Source organism: Pyxicephalus adspersus, chromosome 2, assembly GCF_032062135.1.
Source record: "Pyxicephalus adspersus chromosome 2, UCB_Pads_2.0, whole genome shotgun sequence".
NCBI lineage: Eukaryota > Metazoa > Chordata > Amphibia > Anura > Pyxicephalidae > Pyxicephalus > Pyxicephalus adspersus.
Genome location: NC_092859.1, coordinates 116,700,469 through 116,723,960, shown reverse-complemented (window position 1 = coordinate 116,723,960; position 23,492 = coordinate 116,700,469). Strand labels below are relative to the sequence as shown.

At 37.4% G+C, this 23,492-nt stretch overlaps 1 protein-coding gene across 2 annotated transcripts; it reads left to right on the top strand.

Moving 5' to 3' along the window:
* The first annotated feature begins 1,285 nt into the window (after nt 1–1,285).
* On the top strand, nt 1,286–22,794 carry LOC140324288 (uncharacterized). 2 transcript variants are annotated; one of them, XM_072402037.1, is made up of 13 exons: nt 1,286–1,427; nt 2,619–3,296; nt 5,933–5,992; nt 7,155–7,207; nt 9,781–9,925; nt 10,020–10,390; nt 10,732–10,960; nt 12,406–12,523; nt 13,577–13,697; nt 17,703–17,814; nt 18,860–18,972; nt 20,372–20,462; nt 21,347–22,794. In XM_072402037.1, exons 2-12 carry the CDS (start codon nt 2,625–2,627, stop codon nt 20,436–20,438), a joined length of 2,061 nt encoding a protein of 686 aa, XP_072258138.1. In that variant the 5' UTR covers nt 1,286–1,427; nt 2,619–2,624; the 3' UTR covers nt 20,439–20,462; nt 21,347–22,794. The 2 variants fall into 2 exon arrangements, with proteins under 2 accessions (XP_072258138.1, XP_072258137.1); XM_072402036.1 differs by having other exon boundaries at nt 1,355–1,435.
* The last annotated feature ends 698 nt before the right edge of the window (nt 22,795–23,492 follow it).

Here is a 23,492-nt window from a genome sequence, read left to right as displayed (position 1 = left end):
GCCTAGTCTTTGGGGTCCCCCATGATCCTCATTTTTGCGGCTCCTAGACTTAGGTCTACTGTTGGGGGTGCTGGGAATATAGTTGGGCTCTACATTGTATGTGCAGTGTAAGCAAAAAAATAAAAAAAAATCCACCAGGTGCCAGGAAAACATTTTTTTGTAAAGAGTGTCTATGTTTTTTTTTCCAAAACCCTCCACCTCCTGATGACTTTTTTGGGGTTTGGGGGACACAGAAGGGATCCATGTGCATCCATGGGCATCATTTTTAAAATTGTGTTTTCTAATCAAACTCCAATGCACACATTAAAATGACAAACTGACACCACCAAGGTTTTATTTAAGTTGCAGGAAAACAACACATTTGGACACTTATGAAACTGGCTTATCAGTCCTTTATTTCAGGACATTGTATATGAATACAGATTGTACATTTTCCAGCCTGATGCCAAAAACTATTTGGTTGGAATTAATAACAATAAGCAGTATTTATATAGCGCCAACATATAGCACCTTCTTCACTGTAAGGTCTGTGATAATGTAAAATTGGCTCCCTCAGGAAGTAGTTTCAGCAACTACTATAGACTGCTTTAGGAAAAAGCTGGATGATTTCTAGAAGAATATAACTGGGTATTTAAAGTAAAAATAACAGTGACTGTTGATGCAGGGAACATCAGATTGCCTCATGGAATCAGGAAGAAATTTTTTCTCCATTGGGGCAAATTGTACCAGGGTTTTTTTTTGCCTTCCTCTGGACCAACTATGTGTTATAGGGTTTTATATCTGGGATATGTTTACTTCCCTAGTGGTTGAACATTTTGGACTTTTTTTCAATATGACCTACTATGTAACTATATTATGCAGCACTGTACATTAAATAGGGGTTGCAAATGACAGACAGATACAGTCAGTGACACAGGAGGAGTAGAGGACCCTGCCCTGAAGAGCTTACAATTTAAGATGAATAATGTTTCTAAACTGACATGCTGTCCCTGTGAAAGCTTTATTAAAAAAAAAAAAAAAAAAAACCACACACACACACACAAACACTAGCACTTTGCAAAACAACATGTGCAGGTTCTTTTAAACATATGTTTATGACATTTTTCATATAAAAAGACATGGAACCTCTGCAGAGTACAATATAGGATATGATTTGTAGATTGGCCTCTATATTGTGCCTCCATCAGAGTGACAGAAGGAGGGATGGGTTGGATGTACTGTAAGGTCTTGTAAGGTGAAGCTGTGGCTGTATGTTGGTACATGTCAGCAATAGCTATGATTAGTAGAAGAGCTGGGTGTGTGCTGACTGTGCCCTGGCACCGACAGAAGGGAGGGGAACTAACCGGAACTAACAAGCATCGCTCGTGTAACCGGGGAAGCTATTTCCCAGGGACGAGATCTGTGAGGGGACATCAGGCAGAGTTTTGGTGTGTATGTGAGTGACATGCAATTATTATTTTCCATAACAAAGCATTATTCTGAGGAATTCTCAGCGGTCTCCTGAATCTGTTAGTATTGGAGAGACATTATGATATAGCGAGGCTTCATTCTAGCCGTCACGGTAAACCTTACATACAGAAAAACAGGCAGTCCTGTGCTGTTCTATAATGCTCGGTGTGAGGCTTCCACAAAAGATTTTCTTAGCTTTATAATGCGGACATTTCCTGAGTTTATTATAATGCCTTCATGTGAAATAATTGATCATGTAGCCATATTACTGCTTTTATTGTACATCATAGTATAAATTGACATTTTAAATATAATGTATTTGGCCAGTCATTTTCTCTCTACAGGACAGGAAGGGGATAAGACCTGTAAGGGTATTTTTTGCAATCTGCACCTTGCTAGGGAGAGTTTTCTTCACTTCCTGTTCTAATGACACAACAGGAAATAGGAGGAAAATGCCAATGCTTAGAGTGTCTCTGAAACAGCTGTCCCCATTGCTGGATTCTTCATCACATATTTTTCAGATGACAACTCAAAATGTTAAAGCGGATTTAAATCCAAAACAAAAAAAAAATCACACCTTCAATCTTGTAGAGCAGTCTATCCGTCGAGAGTTTTTTTTCATCGTGTCCCATGTCGTCTCGGTATCTGTCTTCGGTCCAGCGCAGAGGAAGCAATGGGGGCCGCCATCTTTCTTCTTCTGCATTCTTCTTCCTACATCACCCAATCCTGCACTGCGCAGGTGCGAGATCGGGTGACGTAGATTAGGAAAAAACTGCTGATCTTACTGCACATGTACAATTTTTTTTTTAGATGAAAGGGCCCTCGAGTATGCGCAGAAGGAGCAGCTAAGAACCTCCCGGGATGCGTGATGTAGGTATCCTGGGAGGCTCATTTATTCCTGATCGCCTAGGCTGGTGCTGCACCCTTTTTAAAAAAAATAGAAAAAACTAAATTTTTACTTTAAATAAAAGGGTTGTCTACCCTTTATGTAAAAATTCTGAGTTTAGGTACGCTTTATGTTTTCTATCAATGACAGTGGTCATATTGGGGACGTAAGCCTTCTCTGCTTTATACAAAAGCTATCAGTGTCTTCTCTTACCATACCATTTACCATGAAGTAGGTCTTGTGGAAAGGGATTGTAAATAACCTGAACAATGTTGTCTTCTAGGTTACAATGGCAGAGGTTGCAGAAAGTACAGAAGTGCAGCATGCAGAGGTGCCTTGCAGCAGTACAACGGGCGATGTACAGGATCCACATGCAGTACAACAGAAGCAGCTCCCTCCTTTGTGCAGATTTTTTTCCCAGGGCCGGTATTGCCATTTCGGGCGAAGATGTCGTTTTTTACACCAGCGTCCAGATGTCAAACCTCCTGTAAAACCTAAGAATCCAGGAGAAACGTCTGCAACTAATGATACAAGCGGGGTACCAGAAATGTCTGTGCCACATGGCAGGAATGAGGTGAAATCTGCCCCCCCTCCAAGGAAATACACCAATTCTGGACACAAATATTATCAGAATAGAAGACTGTGCCGCTACTTTGCCTCTGGTTACTGCTCCATGGAGGCACAATGCAGGTTCTGGCATCCAGAGAAGATTCCACTAGTACGTGATGAGCGCCCTGAAAATAAGAAGCCAATTCCAAAAGATAAGGTGGAGCGCCCCCCAGTGGTTCCAGAGGTCACTCAAGCCTCTAATGTAACTTCTGAAGTGGCTGCCCAGCTGAAAAAGACAGAAATTTCCCAGCTGTTAAAGAGAATTCCAAAAGATAAACTCATCATTCAGGAAAGAGAAGATGGAAAGGTTACATATTACAGAATAACAGTTGAGCCTACAGATCCGGATTGGGTAAGATTTGAAATCGTATCACAGAAAGGAACAATAGTTGTAAAATAAAGTTACTAGCTCAGGTGTCACCCTTAGTGTCCCCGTCACTGTGTATTTGTAGACACCACTACTTTAGTCCTGGCAAACAATACAGCCGAGCTATACTTCTGGCATTGTCGCAGTGAAAGCCTTGGCTGTCATATATTGATGTACCTTCTCTGTGACTGGCCAAGGAGAGGAGAAAATGTACAAATGACATGGTACTTCTGTGAACAAGAGACACAGCTTTCACTGTCACAATACCTGAAGTACAGCTCAGCTATGATGTTCAGGAATCAATTGACAGGGACAGTGGTGGGAGGGAGGTAACTTTTAGGATTACATTAAAAGTTGAGTGCACTTTCAAACTTCACCCCCACTGAGCTAAATATCTTCCTCCCCAAATACAAACCCTGAGTTGCACTTGTGCCCTCCAAAAGTAGTTTACAGCAGCCTTTCTCTTATTTTTTTTTAAATGGAGGAATCCTTGAAATAACTTTCAGGTTTTTAGGGACACCTGCTATCATTACTTTATTCACAGCTCACATTAGTGTGGTGGTCATTAGAAGAATGTTTTCTACATCTATGACCAGTGGGAAGAATGTTACCCTTACAGATAGCCAAAAAGATCCATGGTGTCACCTAAACTGACCTGAAAGGCACAAATTGTTTAGGGAACCCCCAGCAACCTCTGGATGAGCCCTTGTGTGTTCATAGGTTCATCTTCTAAGCGCCACTGGTCATAGGACAATAAGCTGAGAAACACTGGTCTTCATATTTTGGACAAGGTTGTCTTGTGTTTGGCACACCTGTACAGAAGCTCCTTATAGACATCCAAGTGGCACTTAGGAGATGAACATATACTACTGCACAAATGCAACCAGCCCACACTACTGCGCCTCAACGATGTAAACTAAAACTGGAGAGCACAGACAGAATTGTAAAGTATGTATGCATCAGGTGAGGGGAAGGTGGGTGGTTTAAGTAATTTAGCCCAGGTCGAGGGGTCAAAAAGAATTACTGCATCCTTCAAGCATTATGGAAAATCTGTCCTGGAAGAAAATGGAGACTAGAATTGGTTCCTATGGGTGCCCTGTCCTGAAAATGCTAGCCTGACTAGGAACAGATATGCATATCAGGTGTTCTAACATTCTTATCTGCATGATTGTTCTGGGTAAGGGACTCAGGAGGCTCTGACGTAAGAGACGACCATGTAACCAGTAATTCAGAACATAAGCACCTGAGCAGTCGCAGTCTAATATTTGATTAGTTCAAGTTTCCTTTAAGCTTTATGATTAGGAGGTGGATTAAGTTTTGCTGTAAAGCAAGAAATTATTCTTGCATTAAATTATAGGCTCTCAGGGGTATTGGGAAAAATTAAAGTTCGCTCCTGATACCAAAACAGTATGACCATGTCAAGTGTTATTTTTTTTTTTTTTTTTTTTTTATTCTCTTTTTAGGCAAATATATGCTGCTCTGTATCCCTAACAGATGCATAATTTTCTTAAATCCAAACATTTGTACAAAAAACATTGGGATTTTACTGACATATATTATCAACCACCATATTAAAATATTCTTTTTATATCTTTTATTATTATCAGTTTGTGATACGTAATTCACATATTAACACACAATGGCACAATACAATAATCAATACATGACAAATTTCTTATATGTATATTATAACCATCCTTCATGTTGATCAGTCCACAGTTAAAAAAAAAACATTTATTTGAACCTATGTGTAAAACTGTAGAAACAGTTTCTGTAAGGACATCATTAAAAAAAAAACACTGCAATGCAATGGGCCATCCAGGCTAGTATGTGAAATACAACAAATTCATTTTTTCACATTTTTTGTGTCTAAATAAAATATAGATGGGGCTGGAAAAAACTCTTTTGTACGTTGGAAAGGTAGAACACTAGGGATCCCCCAAAGGCCAAATGGTACAGATTGCACTGGAAATGATCATTTATTGCAGTCATTCACCTTGTGAAGAAGTGGCTTGATCCACACACTCTCATATCTTCAGATTTTTACTTTTGCCAATAAATTATGTTAAATTACCTTAGTAAATGTATTTTTAAAGTGAACATAAAGCAAAAATTGACCGTGGGTTACTCGTGGTGCCACCATTTATTTTTTCTCTATACCTTGAAATCCTGATGGCTTGTGTGACCAAATATTGTTTCTGTATTGCTTCTGCTTTTTTTCTGCATTTGGGGTCAAGTTTTGTGTGAGACAGAGGACCTGATTGGCTGCTCTTTTGGGGACCTTTGTCCTTGTCTAATCCTTGGGCATGACAAAGTAGTAGAAATATTGGAGGAGAGGTAGCCAATTGGACTCTGACAAAATATTGTATTTTATGTAATTCAGAGTTTGATAGGATATACAAACTTGATAATGAGATATTATTAGTATTATTATTAATATTATACGGCATCACCGCTGGGACAGCACAATGGCAAAATGCCAATAACTTTGGGAAAAAAATGTGGAACAAAAGATTAGTTCTTCCTCTGTGGAAAAGATTATGTGCCACCTGTACTGTTATATCCAACCATCATTATTCATATGGATCATAAACTCATCTGCTTATTTATCTTTCTTTTAGCCTTTTGACCTGAAAGAGATTGACATCTTGTTGGAGTTTCCAGAGGATTATCCTTTGCAGGTATTTGTCCTACAGATGTTCCTAATTATAAGCTGCTAACCCTTTAGCAAGTCATAATTATGAGGGTTACAATATTGTAATTTGGGTATATTTAGTTCACAGAATACTTTAATTCACTTTGCTTTAACACTAACATCCAAACCAACCATTCTACTTATTATTTATTGTAAGGGGTTAAAGAATGTACAGAATGAAATTTATGGTTATGATTTCTCCTATCTTGGAAACCAGTCAGTCTCTTCTATGTCCCCCTTTCATCTCATACACACAGAGAGCTGGGATCATTCTAACAACTTTGTTCAGTGCAATTAATTCCACCTCCCTTCCCTACCCCCGCTTTCTTTTTTTTTTTAACAAGATTACGTTCAGGAGATTAAAGCTGTCCCCACACTGTCTCCCAAAGAGGATTTAATAAGATCTTTGTTGGCTTTGAGATGACGTTTGATGTATTTTCATAATTTTGTGTGTCTAACTAGCGCTCTTTGTTGAATTATAAAAAAGGAAAGATTGACAGACAATTTCTTTGTTTGTTAACATCACCTTCTTACTGCCCTTCTTACTTAAGATATCCAGTTATCATCCTACGTCTCCTAAAAGCATGAATATCACTACTAATTACTACTACATACTAATACTACTAGTAAATAAATACTAAATGTTTTTAAGATAATAATAAAAGGTGATTCATGTCTCATTTATGAACTCTAATGCCAAGGAAAATGGAGGCATTGCCTGTGTTTTAGCTATAATTTTCTAGTTCAGGTTCATGTATGAAAAATGGCCTAATAAGTGGATAAATTTTTAATAAAATTAGCTTTTTATTAAAACTCATTCACTCATTCACAGAAGATGGTGGCCTGAAATCAAATTGTGTACATGTGTGTTTTTTTCTAACATTTTATATACAGTGCACATGGTTTCCTAAAAACATTAAATGGGCATAGGAGCATTTTAAGCAGTTCGGGAACACATGAATAATCACTTCTCAAACTGTGTTTAGCGCTTAGCACCAAACCTCAGTAAAATATGAGCTTTTACACAAAACTTACATATAGAAAATGTAACGAGTTTTATTATTTAGAAATGTGTATCCTGTCTGTAAGCAAATTCTTTCCAGCAATTTAATCATAATAAAAAGTACACACATTTATTTGAATTTCAGGTTTTTACAATACAAATCCCAGAGGATCAAGTTTTACCCTCAGTTATGGGCAGGTAAAGTAACAATTCATCAAGTTATGAAATAAAAATGTCTGTTGAATGATCTAGCATATGTTAATCAAAAGATATTTTCCAAATACCTCAACAAACTCAAATGTGAGTTTTATAGCTTTACAGGGTCATTATGAAAAGCTGCTCATAACATAAACAATAAATTTATTGTTCACTTTTCTGCCGCATACAAATCCTTTTAACAGTACAGTCTATGCATACTGTTACCTGGGATTTTAGATTACCTTCTGACTAAGAGCAAGTCTCACAAGAAAAAAAGTATAATCTGCGAAATAAAAAAAGCTCTTCTCTGCGTGACTCTTTGATTTATTTTAGCTGGGTGCACAACCGTCACTTTCCAGTAACCACCTGGCTGTTTTGGGGCAATTACTTGGGTCGCAATACAAGGGCCTACAATTTCCTCCTACCCAGCTTAAAAAAAAATCTGGGTTGAACACTGTCTACTTTGTTAGTAGAAGTCTGTCCTTCCTTACTTTATAAGCTTTACAAGCCACTATCTATCCTCTTATCTAATGAAACTAAAGCTGCGTACACACGTGCAATTTTTGTCGTTGGAAAGGATCTTTCACGATCCTTTCCAACGACAAAGGACTACACGATGCATGAACGGTGCTGTACATACAGCACTGTTCATGCTCTATGGAGAGGGGAGGGGGAGAGCGACGGAGCGGCACCCTGCTGCGCGCTCTCCCCTTCCCTTTCATTAGGATCGGTCGTCGTTCATCGTCCGTGGATCCGCCAGCACGGTCGTTCGGACGATGGACGACGCCGACTGTACACACGCCAGATTTTCGCCCGATATCTGGCCGATGCCGATTATCAGGCGATAAAAATCTGATGTGTGTACGCAGCTTAACTCAGTTACAGAGATTACAAGTACTAAACATTCTGTTAGGCATTATTTACGAACCCTGTCGCCTTATACAGCTCACCTGAAGTGCTAAATTATAACTTACACAAACTAAAATGCTTAATCAATACCCTTTTTTATCTTTTAGTTAGCAGGGATGTAAGAAGCTGTGCATCCGTGTCCCAGCTTGCAGGTCAGGGCTAATGGGCAAACACTGGTGATATCACTGGCAACATCCTAGCTACCCTGCTGGTACTTGGCACTGCCTAGCTGTGATATATTTGACTGGCAGAGGCCTTGCAGACGAGCAGTTCTTTCACATGGCATCCCAAAACTGAAACTCACACAGTGGTTTGACAATGGCACCACAGCATTAGGAGACTGTGGTTAGCTTTGTCACTCTAATACAGCAAGAACAGTGAGCCAGCTAAAACTGGCACGATCACAAACCACATTTATAGCAGTATTTAAATAAAAGAGGTGAAAAAGCATAAGTATTACAGACATTCTAAGCTTGAAAAGTAAGTGTCCTACATGTTTGCACATTTTTTGACAAAAAATTCAATCGCCTATTATTTTCGCATTTGACAAGCCATAGAAAACCTGAATGAAAATGATTTTCTTTACAATTTCTCTGTGTTGCTAATTTCATTGATTAAGGAATGTTGTACTAAGCTGAATATAGTGGTTTTGATTTCAAAATGCTAGTTGCCTTATTGGTTAGTTGATTCTACTGGTCCTCTCACGTTAAGAACAAGCATGCAGCTAGTAAAGTAAAGGAAGATTCCCATTGTGATATTTTTTTTATCTGTGTGATTGAACATTAAATGCCTTTATAACTGGCAGTATTTCTATACACACATTTTTGTCACAAATAGCTTCTGTATGGGTTATTTGCATAGATAATGTTTGGATATGTATTTCAATATGTGGTTAGAAGAACTATACACCTTTTACACAACCTATGTATTCAAATTGCCCCTAACCTCTTCTAAACTTCATGTGACTGTATGCCATCACAGTAATAAATGATATCATAGTATAAATAAAGAAAATGTAACCCGATATACTATACTATACCTGCTGGTGAGCCGTGGCACTAGACTGTGCCAAACCAGCTGCTATATGGTCTGTATGCCTCTATTATACATTTCAAATAAGCACAGAAACAGATTATAAACAGTTATTTCCACATCAGACATGCCAAAAATGCCACATAGGATGTGTGACTAAAATTATGGACAGATACCTAGTCTTCTGTGTTTTTAAGCATTCAAAGACCTTAATTACCTTGATGTCCCGTGTTCATTATTTGAATCTTGTGTTATGTAACTAAAAGTCTATTTAGAACCATTTATATCCTGTGTATTCTACTGTATAAAAATTTTTTATTCCTCCTGTGTACTAAAAATGCTGTTGCCATGCAGATTTGTGCAACCAGATCTCAGCTCCTATTTGGCATCTTGAGTCTTTTTACTTTACCTTATGTTAGCATTATTTTATAGGAAAGATTTCCCCTAACCTGCTGCCCCCATCACAAGGACTAAAAGGACTAAAACTTAACACACCTATAATTACTGTCTAAATGATGAGATTTTGAAACAAAATCTAAAAAATATTTTTAGAAAATAGATGGTTTATCATAGGTCTAACATGTACCTGATCGGTATGATCTGTGATATATTTTTTTAAATGTATATTACAGATATGTGTGTGAAGCATCTAAAGCATGGCTAGAAGGAAAGCATGCAACCAACCAGTTAATTGGGAAGGTGGAACTTTTATTCCGTCCTTTTCTACACTGGCTTGATCGCAACTTGGAACGACTGTTTACGGAAGGAGCTCGACTGGTAATAAACGTTTTGGTATTTGCGGGACTAGATGGCTCAATCAGGTGATTTGTGAATAACAATTGTATTTTTTTTTTTACTTGTCCATATTTAGTTAAAGCGAGACATTGAAGTAGAAAAAGCTGGGTTGGAGTTTGTACCATACCAGCAACTACAAGCAGCGATCACTGATAAATCAAGTGAGAAAGGTGTTGATGATAGTGGTTTGCAAGACACAAAACTGGAGGAAAGTCCAAAAGAAGATTTGGAGGATGATGATTCTGATAGCTGGACTAGCTGCGATGAAGATGATGACAATGATAATGCAGAGCCTGACATGACATCTGATGGTATGAAGTGTGTAGAAGGAGGAGGAGGCCTAGGTCCAGGAAAGGGGACAGAAATCCGGTTCTTGGGGCTAAAACTAGGAGAAGGAGTTGGAACTTTAACAGCATATCGCATAGTGGTATCCCTGCTCTGCAGCAGGTAAGAAATGAGATGTTAGCCTATAAACAACTTTCTACACGGGTAGAAAAAAAAATAGCACCCACGGCATGTCACCCATTTTTTTAAGCATGCAGTCATCTTTCTGTCCTGGGTAATTTTTAACTTTTTTTTTTTTACATGATTAATTATAACTTAAGGATGAACATTGATCCTGCTTACTGTGTTCTCCCATTACAAGATAATAGTGCCAGTCATATGGATATTTGGATGGTCTTTTTCCACATTTTATTGCTACATATTATGTCTATTGTGATAATATAGATTGTAAGAAAACATTGTGGGTACTTGCTTTTATGTAAAATGTTGCTGTTACTGTCTAGGTGTAATGTTACTGCAGACCTGTCCCTGACTGGAAAGCAGCCATGTGCAGCACAATGTGAGAAATGTAACAGTCGCATTGCAGGGACTTTCCATCCAAGTATTCTGCACCAATACTCATCTGTTCTGGGGTATGTGGACATTCAAGGAGCGGCTGCCAAAGATCTTGTGTTGCCAGAGTGCACTTTCATGGTCGGCTGTTTAAATTGTTCTCATGAAGAATCAATACAGGTATCAGTAAATTAGTGTTATTACAGTTTATATCTGTTATTTATAACCACATTTATACAGCATTATCCTAGAATTCCATACTATAAAAAGAATACTTTCACCACTGCTGTCTCTGCCCCTTGGAAATCTAAAGTGCTTGGTATGTCATTGAAAAAGCCAAATAGGCTCTAAGTTGTTTTTGGATTAGGGAAGAGAAATGAAAACCCAGAGGAAACTGCTAAAAACACAGAATAAACATTAAGATATCATACAGTTGGTGCCTTGAGTATAATTTTGGATGTCACTATTGTAATGCAGTTTTGATGGCCCCTTGGCCATGTTGCCAAACTGCAATAATCAAATTTATGGGCAAGGGTTTTATATTACTTTATCCCTTGATGAATTTGGCCCCTCTACCATTTTGTCAGAGGTGAAATAAATAAAGAGAATTTTCCAAAAAAATTAAAGGACTGCATTTTGTATGTTTACCAATATTTCCACTTTAGGCCAGAACTGCACGAATAGTCCACTCTTGAGGTGTTTTTTCCTCACAGAGTTTTAGGATTTCTCTTAAACAGTGGTGGTAAAATTATCCAATCATATCGTAATTCTACCCTACATTCCTTCTACTTTATATTTATTTTAGCCACCAAACTCAGAGCCCTAAAGTGAACTTACGTGAGCCATCCAGCAGACTCGAGACCCCTTCTGTTTCTGTTGTACTAAAGACAACTCCAGCTCCCAGTCATGTTTACTTCACTTCATACACACAACAGTACAGTGAGGGAAAGAAGTATTTGATCCCCTGCTGATTTTGTACGTTTGCCCTCACCAAGCTGGTTGGCGATAGTCTTGTAGCCCAGTCCAGCCTTGTCCCTGACATCCTTAGACAGCTCTTTGGTCTTGGCCATGGTGGCTAGTTTGGAATCTGATTGATTGATTGCTTCTGTGGACAGGTGTCTTTTATACAGGTACTGTAACAAGCTTGGATTAGGAGCACTCCCTTACAGAGGGTGCTCCTAATCTCAGCTCATTACCTTCATACAGTGAAGACACCTGTGAGCCTGAAATCTTGCTGGTTACTAGGGGATCAAATACTTATTTCACTCATTACAATGCACATCAAGCTCTGACTTTTGGGCACTGGGTTTTTGAGGGTTCTTTTGTTGTTATTTTGTCTCTCACTGCTACAATAAACCTACCATTACAATTATAGACTGGTCATTTCTTAGTCAGAGGGCAAACTTACAAAATCAGCAGGGGATCAAATACTTCTTTCACTTATTGTAACTAAGCTTACAGCACACTGCCTACTGCTTTTTTGCATGGCACCCCCAACAGATGCATACTACATCCACATGCAGGGAATATTTCCCTTGCTGTGTTGGCTTACCATATTTCTGCCATTAATTGACCTATCTTTCTTTTTGCTACGTAAGCTACAACAATTTGCATTTCTTTTACAGAATCTCTCTTTTGGTTTAACTAAAAACCTGAATTGTCAGAACTGCCACAGCAAACTCTGCATTTACACTGAAGCTGTCAGATTCCAAAAAGTTCAGCGGTACCCAAGTAAAGCCATTGGTATGTTTCTTTCTCCTAAGGTATACCTGTCATGGGAGAACTGTGATCATTTTCATTGCTCTAATATAAATTCTTGTGGCCAGTTTCAGATTGGGTCGCAGACCCAGTGCAAACAGCAAAGGTTTGGTGCAGGTCAATAGCTTAGGAAGCAATAAATGCAAAGCATTAGAACGACAAGTAGAGAGATAATATTGTCATGTGGAGATGTCCGCAATGGCAGCCTTGCTTATTCACATATGTCAAGTGTACGTTAACACTTAAAGCAAGTGGTTGCTATAGGTTACTGCTCTTTAACTGAAGCCATTTTGCTTACCTACATCTACCTCTAACCATATAGTAGGCATGTTAAACTCAGTTTAAACCGAATTCCAGATTTGGTATTCACCCTCTTTAGGGGCTGCACTTTTTTCAAGGTAATCTGACAATGTGTGTAGGTTGTGTGGCTGTGGTTTTGAACCTTCAGCTGTTGTTTGAATAAGTATTTGTTGTGTTATGGCACCACATGTATTTAAGCTTTAAAATATTCATTACATTTGTATATTTATTCAATCACATGATTATTTTGGGTTGAAGTATCAGCAAATAAATCTTATGTAATATTAAACTTGGTAAAGATATTTTTTAATGAATGATACGAGTGGTTCCCAAATTGGGTGGCGGAAAGGTTGCAGGGGTTCTGCGGGTCAGAAGAAGGACTCCTAGCCAAGAAGTCTCTCTTTCTCAGTGAGTGAAGTGCACCTTGCCAAATAGGACTGTAAAGAAACACTCACTCACACACTCAGGACCTTCCCCAGGTCAGAGTAAGTTACTGTGGCCTAAAAATAGATGTGGAACAAGAAATAAGGGTGACAATGTCCAGTTTGATTGCATAGTTCATAAAGTTATGTATTGCCCAGCAGACCAATACATCACATTAGGTAGGTAACTTTGATTTCTGTAGAACATTTATATTTTATCTTTTAACTATATGCAATTGTATGTATATATTTTGTTTTGAAGGTACTGTAGTTTGGGCCAGAACAAAAATTTACCTAAATTATACTTTTGTTACAGGCAATAAAGATCAGCATGGCTATGGTAGGAAGAAACTGCGAGATCCAGCAATACAGTCGGGCAAACCTCTGCCAGATCATGGAACCTGTAGACATTATAGGAAAAGCTGTCGATGGCTCAGGTTAGAACTAGAGTTGTCTTAGAAGATATACCAGCATGGTAATGAGTGTTGTTTATGTTGGGTTTGAAACATTGGAGGATCTGTTTTTTACTCATAATCATAATACCTTTGTTCCTCTTTCAATGTAAATATACCAAACAGTGCCAAGTAGGATGGTATAGACTTATTGAAGAGTGCCTCTTTCAGTGTACCCAAATACCTTATTGATTGATATAAACAATACAACATTTTTGTTACAGATTTCTGTAGCACAGGTATTAAAATTTTGAGAAGTACATGGGTTAACATTGCTGAGCTCCGGACAATGCAAGTTGCTTGTCAATTATGCAGTCCTTCTGGCATTAGAACAGTAATAGTTTATAATTATCCCTATTTAATGTACAGCTCTGCGTAATACGTTGGCGCTATATAAATCCTGTTTAACCTCCCTAGCCGTAACCCCGAGTGTGACTCGGGGTAGAAAAAAGTTGCTAAAAGTGGTAACCCCGAGTCACACTCGAGGTTGGAACACCTATGGAAGGTTAGTAAATACAGAGCTTACCTGATCCGTTGGGTCCAGTACCGCGATCTCTGTCTTCTTTCTTCTTTCTGCTTCTGCATCCGATGAGTCACCTGGGGAGTTCCCGTTGACGTTGGTGCATGTGTATGTCCCGGCTGGGTGGGGCGGGAAATTCAAAATCCATTTGTATTGCATTCAATACAAAATAACTGTATTGAATGCAATACATTGGATTTTTATGTGTAAAAGCAGTACATGTTTTCAAGAACATTTATTTTACAGCATATATATTAGTTATGAGTATAATGTGTTTTTTTTTTTTAATTTAAAAAAATTTAAATTTTTTTTTTTAATATATAGATTTTTTAATTTATTCAATTTATTGTTTTTAAATGATTTTGTGTTTCAAACTTTATTATACTCATACTAATATATTATACTGTAAAATAAATTTTCATGAAAAACAATGTACTGCTTTTAGACATATAAAACCGGAAAGAAATTAACCGCTCGGGAGGTTAATAATAATAATAATATTAATAATATACTTATGGTCAGCAGAAACAAAGATACAAATATCTGAGAAAGGTCTACAATTCTTATCTGAATATTTGTTCTGGGACTGTGACTCCAAAGTATTGCAATAAGAAGGTGGTCATGCAAGCCAAGGTGGTCAGAGGATTATCTGTCTCTGATAATTATCTGGGGAACAATTTTGAACAAATTTTTTGTTGACTTCAATTTTTAAGGCTTATTTACACTAAAATAGGTATGCTGATTCTGAAAGTGCAGTTAGTTTTCTTCTATCACGTCAGTTTTTTTTCTCTACGGATTATATTAATGCGATTACTGTAGCGTGGATTTGTATAGGCTATTCATTTACACGCAAGAAAATGTGGTCAGAGGTTGTGCGCTGCTCTACGTAGTGAATAAGAGAAATTTACTTTTTTACTTACACACGTATTTCCTTTCTTTCAGATCATGTCTGGCTTCGCTGTTCCTCGTCGTAACTGCCTAAACAACCCTGATTCATTTTGTTATTCCTGTGGCAGTTTCACCATTTCCAGTCAAAGAGCAAACATCAGCACATTTGTATAGCAAGCCTATTTGGCATATTGCAAAGTTAAACTTGGTGATCAAGATAAGTCTTGGGCCCCTCATAAGGTGTGCAAACAGTGTGTTGAGGGTTTATGGATGTGGACAAAGGTAACACGTGATAACATGCCATTTGGTATACCTATGGTTTGGCGAGAGCCAGGAGATTATTTCAGTGACTGTTACTTTTGTAAAGTAAAAACTTAAGGATATAACAAGAAAAATAAATGTAATATAGAGTATCCTAGTCTACTATCGGCTATACGCCCAGTGGCTCATACAGATGAAATCCCAGTGCCGGTTTTCTTTACACTACTCTCTCTTGAGGAACATGATTATGGTGATGAACTAGGTGACAACAATGATGGAGATTTTAAAATTGAAGAGGACTCTGTTGTAAGGGATTTGATCAGCATGAGTTGAGTGATTGAGCACGTGATTTTGGACTATTGAAGAAGGATTCAGAACTCCTAGCATCAAGACTGCATGAGAAAAACTTATTTGAAAAAAGAACAAAGGTATCGTACTCTCAAACCAGAGAAATTGCAGTACTTTAGAACTGACAGTGGCTTTGTGCATTGCCATAACATACCTGGTTTAATGGAGAATTCCAATCTATAACTCAACTGATTGGCAAATATTCATTGATAGCTCAAAGCGGAGCCTAAAGTGTGTCCTCCTTCACATTGGCAATATATTTGGGTCAGTCCCAATTGGCCATTCAGTTTCCTTTTGTGAAGAATATGCAGACATAAAGAGAGTCATTGAGTTGTTGCAATATGACTAACACAATTGGTTCACCTGTGTTGACCTTAAAATGGTATGCTTCCTTCTTGGTCAGCAACGCGGATACACCAAGTATCCCTGTTATCTGTGCATGTGGGACAGCAGAGCTCCTCCAGGATCTGCCCTGAAACTAGGTGATCCAAACATTCTACATGAGCCACTTGTTGATAGAAAAAATAATATATTCCCGCCTCTGCACTTGAAACTGGGTCTGATGAAGCAGTTCGTTAAAGCTTTGCCAACTGAAGGAGACTGTTTCCAGTACCTCATTTTAGCATTTCCTAGCCTGTCATTTGAAAAAATAAAGGCTGGTGTGTTTGATGATCCACACATTCGGCACCTCATCAAAGATGAACCTTTCATCAGGACAATGGCAGTCATCAATGACAATGGAAGTTGAAATGAATGCTTGGTTATCATTCAAAGCCATTGCCAGGGACTTTCTTGGAAACGCACGAACAATAATTGTCCAGAAACTCTTGGAGAGCAACAAAATGCTTGGTTGCAATATGAGCATAAAGGTGCATTTTCTGCATAGCCATCTTTCTATCTTCCCGGAAAAACCTTGGTGCAGTCAGTGATGAGCAAGGTGAACGATTCCACCAAGATTTGAAGGTCATGGAAGGACGGTATCAGGGTAGATGGGATGTACATATGATGGCTGACTATTGTTGGAGCATCCGGCGGGATTGTCCTAACACTCCAGGAAAAGCTATAAGCATAAATCTTTACCTTAACCGCTTACCTGATTAATTTTCAAATGTTTTACTGTAAATAAAATGTCATAGAATTACAATAAATCCTTTGTATGAACTAAAAAAATTAAATTAACAGTACATTCAAGTTATTATTTCATTAAAATGTCATTGTATGTAAAATTTGTATGTTTTTTGACAAAAATGAAGGGTAACCTGTATCGTAAAAACTGGATGCGATAGCAAAAAACTGGGGTAATTTCTGGATTTACCACCCCAAAATTAGTAAAAAAAAACAAATGTAAGATCTAACCTAACAAATAAATGTGTTCCCCAGTGTAATAGTTGTTCAAGGAAGCAAAGATTCTGCCAAGTTTAATCTCCTATAAAAATGCTGGTTTCCGGATCTTTTACTGATCTGCAACAAGCATATGTAAAGTTTTGACTTTTCTGATCTCTGTATTTTTTACAAGGCACTGTTTACAATAGCAATAAAACCCATTGAAGCCTACATACATTGGGCCTGATTTATTAAGCTATCCAAGGCTGGAGAGAATACTCTTTTATCAGTGAAGCTGGGGGATCCAACAAACCTGCAATGGATCTAGTCCAGAATTCAAAACATTTGCTAGCAAATAGCAATGACTTTGAAGAAATCCATTCCCGGTTTGCTGGATCACCCAGCTTCACTGGTGAAAGTATCCTCTCCAGTCTTTAAGAGCTTTAATAAATCAGGCCCATAGAAAGAGGTCCACAACATATAGGTACAGATATCTTTGTATCTTTGCTGCTATCCAAGGTATCAAAAATTGTTTTATTTATTTTGTGGGTTAACTTAACCTAAGCGGGTAGTGTAGATTTCTGGTGCAGTGTTATCTGTGTTTCTACAGCCTAGCAGTTCTAATTCCTCCAATTATCACCTAATTCTAGGTTTCCGTGCTGTGGGAAGGCCTATCCATGCGATGGCTGTCATGATGAAGCTGAAGACCACGTGATGGAACTGGCTACTCGCATGATATGTGGGTACTGTGCTAAGGAACAGGTAAGAATATTCTTTCAGCAAATAGTTCTTAAAATGTGTACAACCAAGTTTCATCCAGTAGATGGCAGTCAAGTTCCCTTTTTTTATTTTGCTGAGTGTTAGTGCTTATTCAGTTTAACATCATGTGTAACCTGTTTGCATTGTTGGCATCTGAAGTTTAGAAACACAAATTAAAGTGACTGATTTTCCTGTAAGCTTCCACTTGTTGCCCTGTATCTTTGCTTTTTTATTAAAATAGGTTTGTTATAATTAGCAAGATGTTTCCAAGTTTACTCTTTCAGTATTTTTTTAATTAAAGAAAAATTAAACACAAAATACGAATACTGTATATACCTGAGTAAAGAGTCGATCCGAGTAAAAGCCGAGTTACCTATTTTTACCTTGGGAAACAGGAAAAATTGATTGCCTCAAGTATAAGCCGAGGGTGGGAAATGCTGCAGCTACTGGCAAGTTTAAATATTCAAAATAAATACTAATAACATTGAATATTACGGCTATTACAGCCATAATACTACTTACGGTATCTAACCACTAAATTCTCTTTAACCTTCCTGACGGTATGATTCTGTCCAGAAAAAGTGGCTAAAGGCAGTACAAAGAGGTACTGCATTCAGCCACTGAAGCCCCCCTAGCGTTCTAATTCTCTCCCGTAATTCCACACAAAAAGTGGCACATTTTTTGTGTAGAAATTTATTTTACATTGTAGGCCTATAATTCTTAGGCATAACTTACCGAAATATGTCCAATATTTAATAAATTTAAAAATAAACTTTAAATAAAAAAACAAATCTGTTAAAAAATAAAAAAAACGGTTAAACATGTAATTTAAGTGTACAGTAGCATATATAATAAAAATAATATCCTATAATTATATATATATATATATATATATATATATATATATATATATAATGCAAAGATTTCTTTGTATTGTATTTGTATTGTATTGTATCTACAGTTATTTTGTATTGAATCCAATCCAAAATTATTTAAAAAAAATCAAATCCAATCCAAAATTAATTAATTATTTGTTCTTTCTGTGTAGCAATATAATAACGGTAAACCCTGCATATCGTGTGGTAATATGATGAATAAGAACTTGCAATCCCTACACTGGGAGGGAGGCAGAGGTTGCAGGAACAAAATTAGGATGTCCAGGTATGTATCTACAGCATTGACTCTACACTTTACATGTAACAAACAAGTAACAGATATTATATATGGTTTAAAAGGATAAAGAAGTAGATATACAGAGAAGGGCTTTAGTGCAAACAATAATGAACTTTACTTGTGTATTAAACAGGGTACTATACCTAAATTCCAGCAGTAATATTAACAGAATTCAACTAAACAAGCAAGTATGTTGATGTGAAAATATCAGTTTCAGTGCAGTTCCTATTCCCGAAGCATTTCATGGTATGGCTTTCTCAGGGAAGGGACTTATATTTTGAGAGAATAGATGGTTGGTCCAGTTTTAGGCAATGCACACTAAAGAAAAATTGTGTATTGTCCAAGTCCAATGGATGGAAGTATTCGCCTTGCAGGGTATTCTGGATTCTATATGAAACATTCAAAGAATGCACGGGGGAATAAGGGTTGCAGAATGATTGCTGGAATGTGAGACAGCCATGCTTTCCAAGTAGTAGCTTAGTAGGGAACATTTGCTTGTTTTGTTGAATTATGGTAAAATTACCGCTGGTATTTAAGTGTATTACTCTGTTTAATACACAAGTAAAGTTCAATATTGTTTCGACTAAAGGCCTTCTCTATATATCTGCTTCTTTATCCTTATGAACAAATTTTGGGGTTGGCAAAAAGCAAAAAACATTTTGCATATAAATTTGGAGTGGAGAATCTGATCTACACGATCTCTTACTGTACATTTATTAAACAGATTTTCCATGCCTGTAGATTAGCATTTTCTGTCCAGGGCTGAAGTCCGAGAACCTCTCTCCTACGTTAACAATGAACTCTGGACAAATCTAAAACTTACTTCATACCTCCTGCTCCTTATGTTCCCCATGACTCACTGAACTGCTGTGACCTCCACTGAGTGCAAGTTTAGCAGAGATCTGTGTGAAATAAACACACTGACAACACATTTTAGAAAATACAGTGGATTTCTCAGTGCTCAGTACTGTCTCTCCCACACTGAGCCTGATTTCGAAAGCTGTCCTAGATTAGAGAGAATAGACTATCATTGGAGAACCTGGGTGATCCAGCGAACCTGTAATGGATTTTTTAAAAATCATTTGCTATTAGTTGACGAATAGTTTTAATCCTGGACCAGATCTTTCTGGGTTTTCATTTCCCACCAAATCAGGTCCAAACCAGGACCAAATTTAGTCCTTCAGAAACCAAATTGTATTCTCATGATAACTGCTGCAGCTTCTTATATTTATTATGTGGTAGGTACAGTGTGCAGGTAAATGGGACTAATTGCTTTCCTATGGAGTTCAGCTGTAAAATCTCCCTTAAGTAGTAAAATAGACTTTCTGCTCATTGCCAGACCTGAAGTTTGGACTATGATGTAATTTAAAATTCTATTCATTTTCAGGAAGGATAAGCAGAAATATTCTAATGTTGCAAAGACTGTGTCCCGGAAGAGTGCAAGCAAGAAGTAACTTGAGTGCCAAACTGTGCAAATGGTAAGATTTTTTCTTTTCAAAGCCTCACCTGTTGCTTACCCTCATATAGGTTTGGAATCAGACTGAAAGAGTTGGGTCAGACTTTTGCCTACCTAGTTATTGTCTCCAGTGCTTCCCTGGAAAATTTTTTGAGCCATCCAAGTCAACTGCTTACTCACCTTTTTTTTTTTAATAATATTTTTTTTTTAATTTGCATAGAAAACAAACAGTATTTCAAACAATTAAACATAATTAGGAACAGGGAGGTAAAAAAATTTACCAATTCACATATATGGTGTGCACAGAAGTGAATAAAACTTATATTAAAAGCAAGCTGCATTTTCTATGTTTTCTACTTTAGCATTCTCAACGTTTCTCATGTTAGTATAGGGATTAAACACATATTTTATATGCAGAAACCTTATTTTCACTTCTTGGATTTGCATCTTCATTTTCTCTAGCCTCATTATCCTAATTGTAGTTGGTCATATGTAATGAGTACATTTCTAAACCATAGGCCTTGTATAAAAATATCTTCAGTGCTTCCCCACCACAGACCTTTGGATTACTAATGCAGGGGAAAGGCTCACAAGGGCCAGAATCACATCCTGTGAGTACACTTAATGAAGGGTCTATATTTTAAATACTTATAACTAATACAAGTAGTGTTGGCTGTGCATGTCAGTGGTTAATGATGTATTATGCTGTCTATAAGCTACCTAAAATTTAGGCACAAACTGGTGTGTACAGTTTTGCTTTCTAGTGTAGCAGCTGAACACTGTACTGTTGCAAAGCTGCATACATAAATATAAATCTGTTTATCACTTTACAGCCCATTTTTGGCTACCACAAGATAAAGTTTTCTGGCAGGTCACATAACTCTGTATTGTTATTTCTGTTCTCAGTGTCTTCATAAATACAGCACTTAACTGTGACAAACGGTGATGACCAGGGAAACAATTCAAGAAGACAAAGTACATACCAAAGAATTCGGAATATTTGCATGATTTAGTGAACTTGTGTAAAAGTAGGAAAGAGCTTAAGAGGACCATTGGTTTTTGTTGCCGTATTGCAACTTTTTAAGCCATTAACTTGAGATCTCCAAATTGAAACATTTCTAAATAACTTGCATGTGTGGAATATAACTTGCAATAAATTGGTTAATGTGGGAAATGTGACCATTAAATTGTTTGGCATAGTAAATATAAGTTGATTGTTACAGGTTGTAATTTAATGCTTTAAATGCTGAATGACATGTAGGTGTATAATAAACATTTTTAAAGGATAACTAGATGTGAACATTTGGACTTGAAACTTCTCCCTAATATTTTTCAAGTATAATAAAGTGAACTGGGTGGGCCAAGGCATGCTTGAGGCTGAGATGGGAGCTCCTCCTTGCTTTCATTGCCAAGCCACACTCTGCAGGACTAAGCTGTCAATCTGGTTGCTCAGTCCTAAAGACCCCATAGTGAAAGGATCAGAAGCACTCCTGTAGTTAAAATAAGTTTCAGATGACAGCCTGGTAAAGGCTTACTTAGTGGTTTCAAAATATTAGTTAGCCTACTATCATTAACTCTTTCAATTCTCACTTCAGTAACCTTGCCTTGGGTGCTAGAGGACCCCAAAACTATGAATGAAGAGGCCCTTTCACTGAACAAATTTACTATCCCACTCCTTTAGACACATTTATTAGCACTTTTTATAAATTAATAAAATAACCTATCAGTATACATTTACTTTTGTCAGAGATCATTTCTGTTTTCTTTACAGGCAGCATCACTTGCCTACATATAAAAAATACATAGGGCAGGCAACTATGATAATAACCCGCTGTGTCTACCAGCTTTCTGGATCAATATTTCATCAGGTAAAGCTTAGCAGTATAGATAGATATTAACCCCCCCCCCCATTTAATTCAGTTATGTAGTCACTAAAAAGTATCAATTGTATTTTAGCCCCTTCAGCTCTTAGAATTGTATACCCTTACTATCATTAACGCTTTCAATCCTCACTTCAGTAACCTTGCCTTCCTAGAGGACCCAAAAACTATAAATGAAGAGGCCCTTTCACTGAACAAATTTACTATCCCACTCCTATAGACACATTTATTAGCACTTTATATAAATTAATAATATAAACTATTGGAATAATTTATTGAAAATTAGCATTGATTATTGACCTAATTTAAATTGACCAAATTGCAATTGTATTGAGCAGTTGCTCAACAATTGCATTGTTTTCAGCAGTTTGGGATTTTGTATAGAAAGAAAATCGGTGATTTGCACAGCATATTCTGTAACCTAAATTTGTAAAACATTTGGTAAAATAAAATAAGCTTTTAATTTCTACTAAAGCATTTCATTATTTTTGGCTCATTTTTTCTTTTTGGGATTGTTTTGTTTAGTGATATTTTAGGCTAAATATCAGTATACATTTACCTTTGTCAGAGATCATTTCTGTTTTCTTTGCAGGGAGCATCACTCTCTTAAATTTAGAATATACATAGGGCAGGCAACTATGGTAATAACCCGCTGTCTCTACCAGCTTTCTAGATCAATATTTCATCAGATAAAGCTTAGCAGTATAGGTAGATATTAACCCCCCCCCCCCCCCCATTTAATTCAGTTATGTATTTACTAAAAAGGATCAATTGTATTTTAGCCACTTCAGCTCTCAGAAATGTATACTCCTTCTAGACCAGGGGTGGGCAAACTTTTCATGATGGCATAACCCCGCCCACTCCCCCATCGCAGATCTGAGCCTGTGATGGGAGAGTGGGCGGGTTGTGCGCAGGGACATAGCCTCACAGAAGACAGACCTGAGGACGTGTTCCGGGTCAGAGAAACATCTCCATTGGGCGGTATACGGCCCGCAGTTTGCCCATGTCTGTTCTAGACCAAAGCAAATTGGGTTTGGATTTTTTTTTTAAATTGTGCATGGATGATAGATTTATTACTCCCTACTTTAGGTCATGGTCCCTCTAAAGAGAGGTTTTGTACTGCAAGAGAGCCCAGACTCTTGGATAGGGGGGAAGGATCTGGGTAGGTCTTA

Bases quoted from the DNA above. Each gene is read 5' to 3' on its own strand.
- LOC140324288 (XM_072402037.1), top strand. From the start codon at position 2,625: ATGGCAGAGGTTGCAGAAAGTACAGAAGTGCAGCATGCAGAGGTGCCT. The intron at 3,297-5,932 runs GTAAGATTTGAA...TCTTTCTTTTAG, and splicing joins AGCCTACAGATCCGGATTGG to CCTTTTGACCTGAAAGAGAT. The intron at 18,973-20,371 runs GTATGTATCTAC...ATTCATTTTCAG, and splicing joins AACAAAATTAGGATGTCCAG to GAAGGATAAGCAGAAATATT.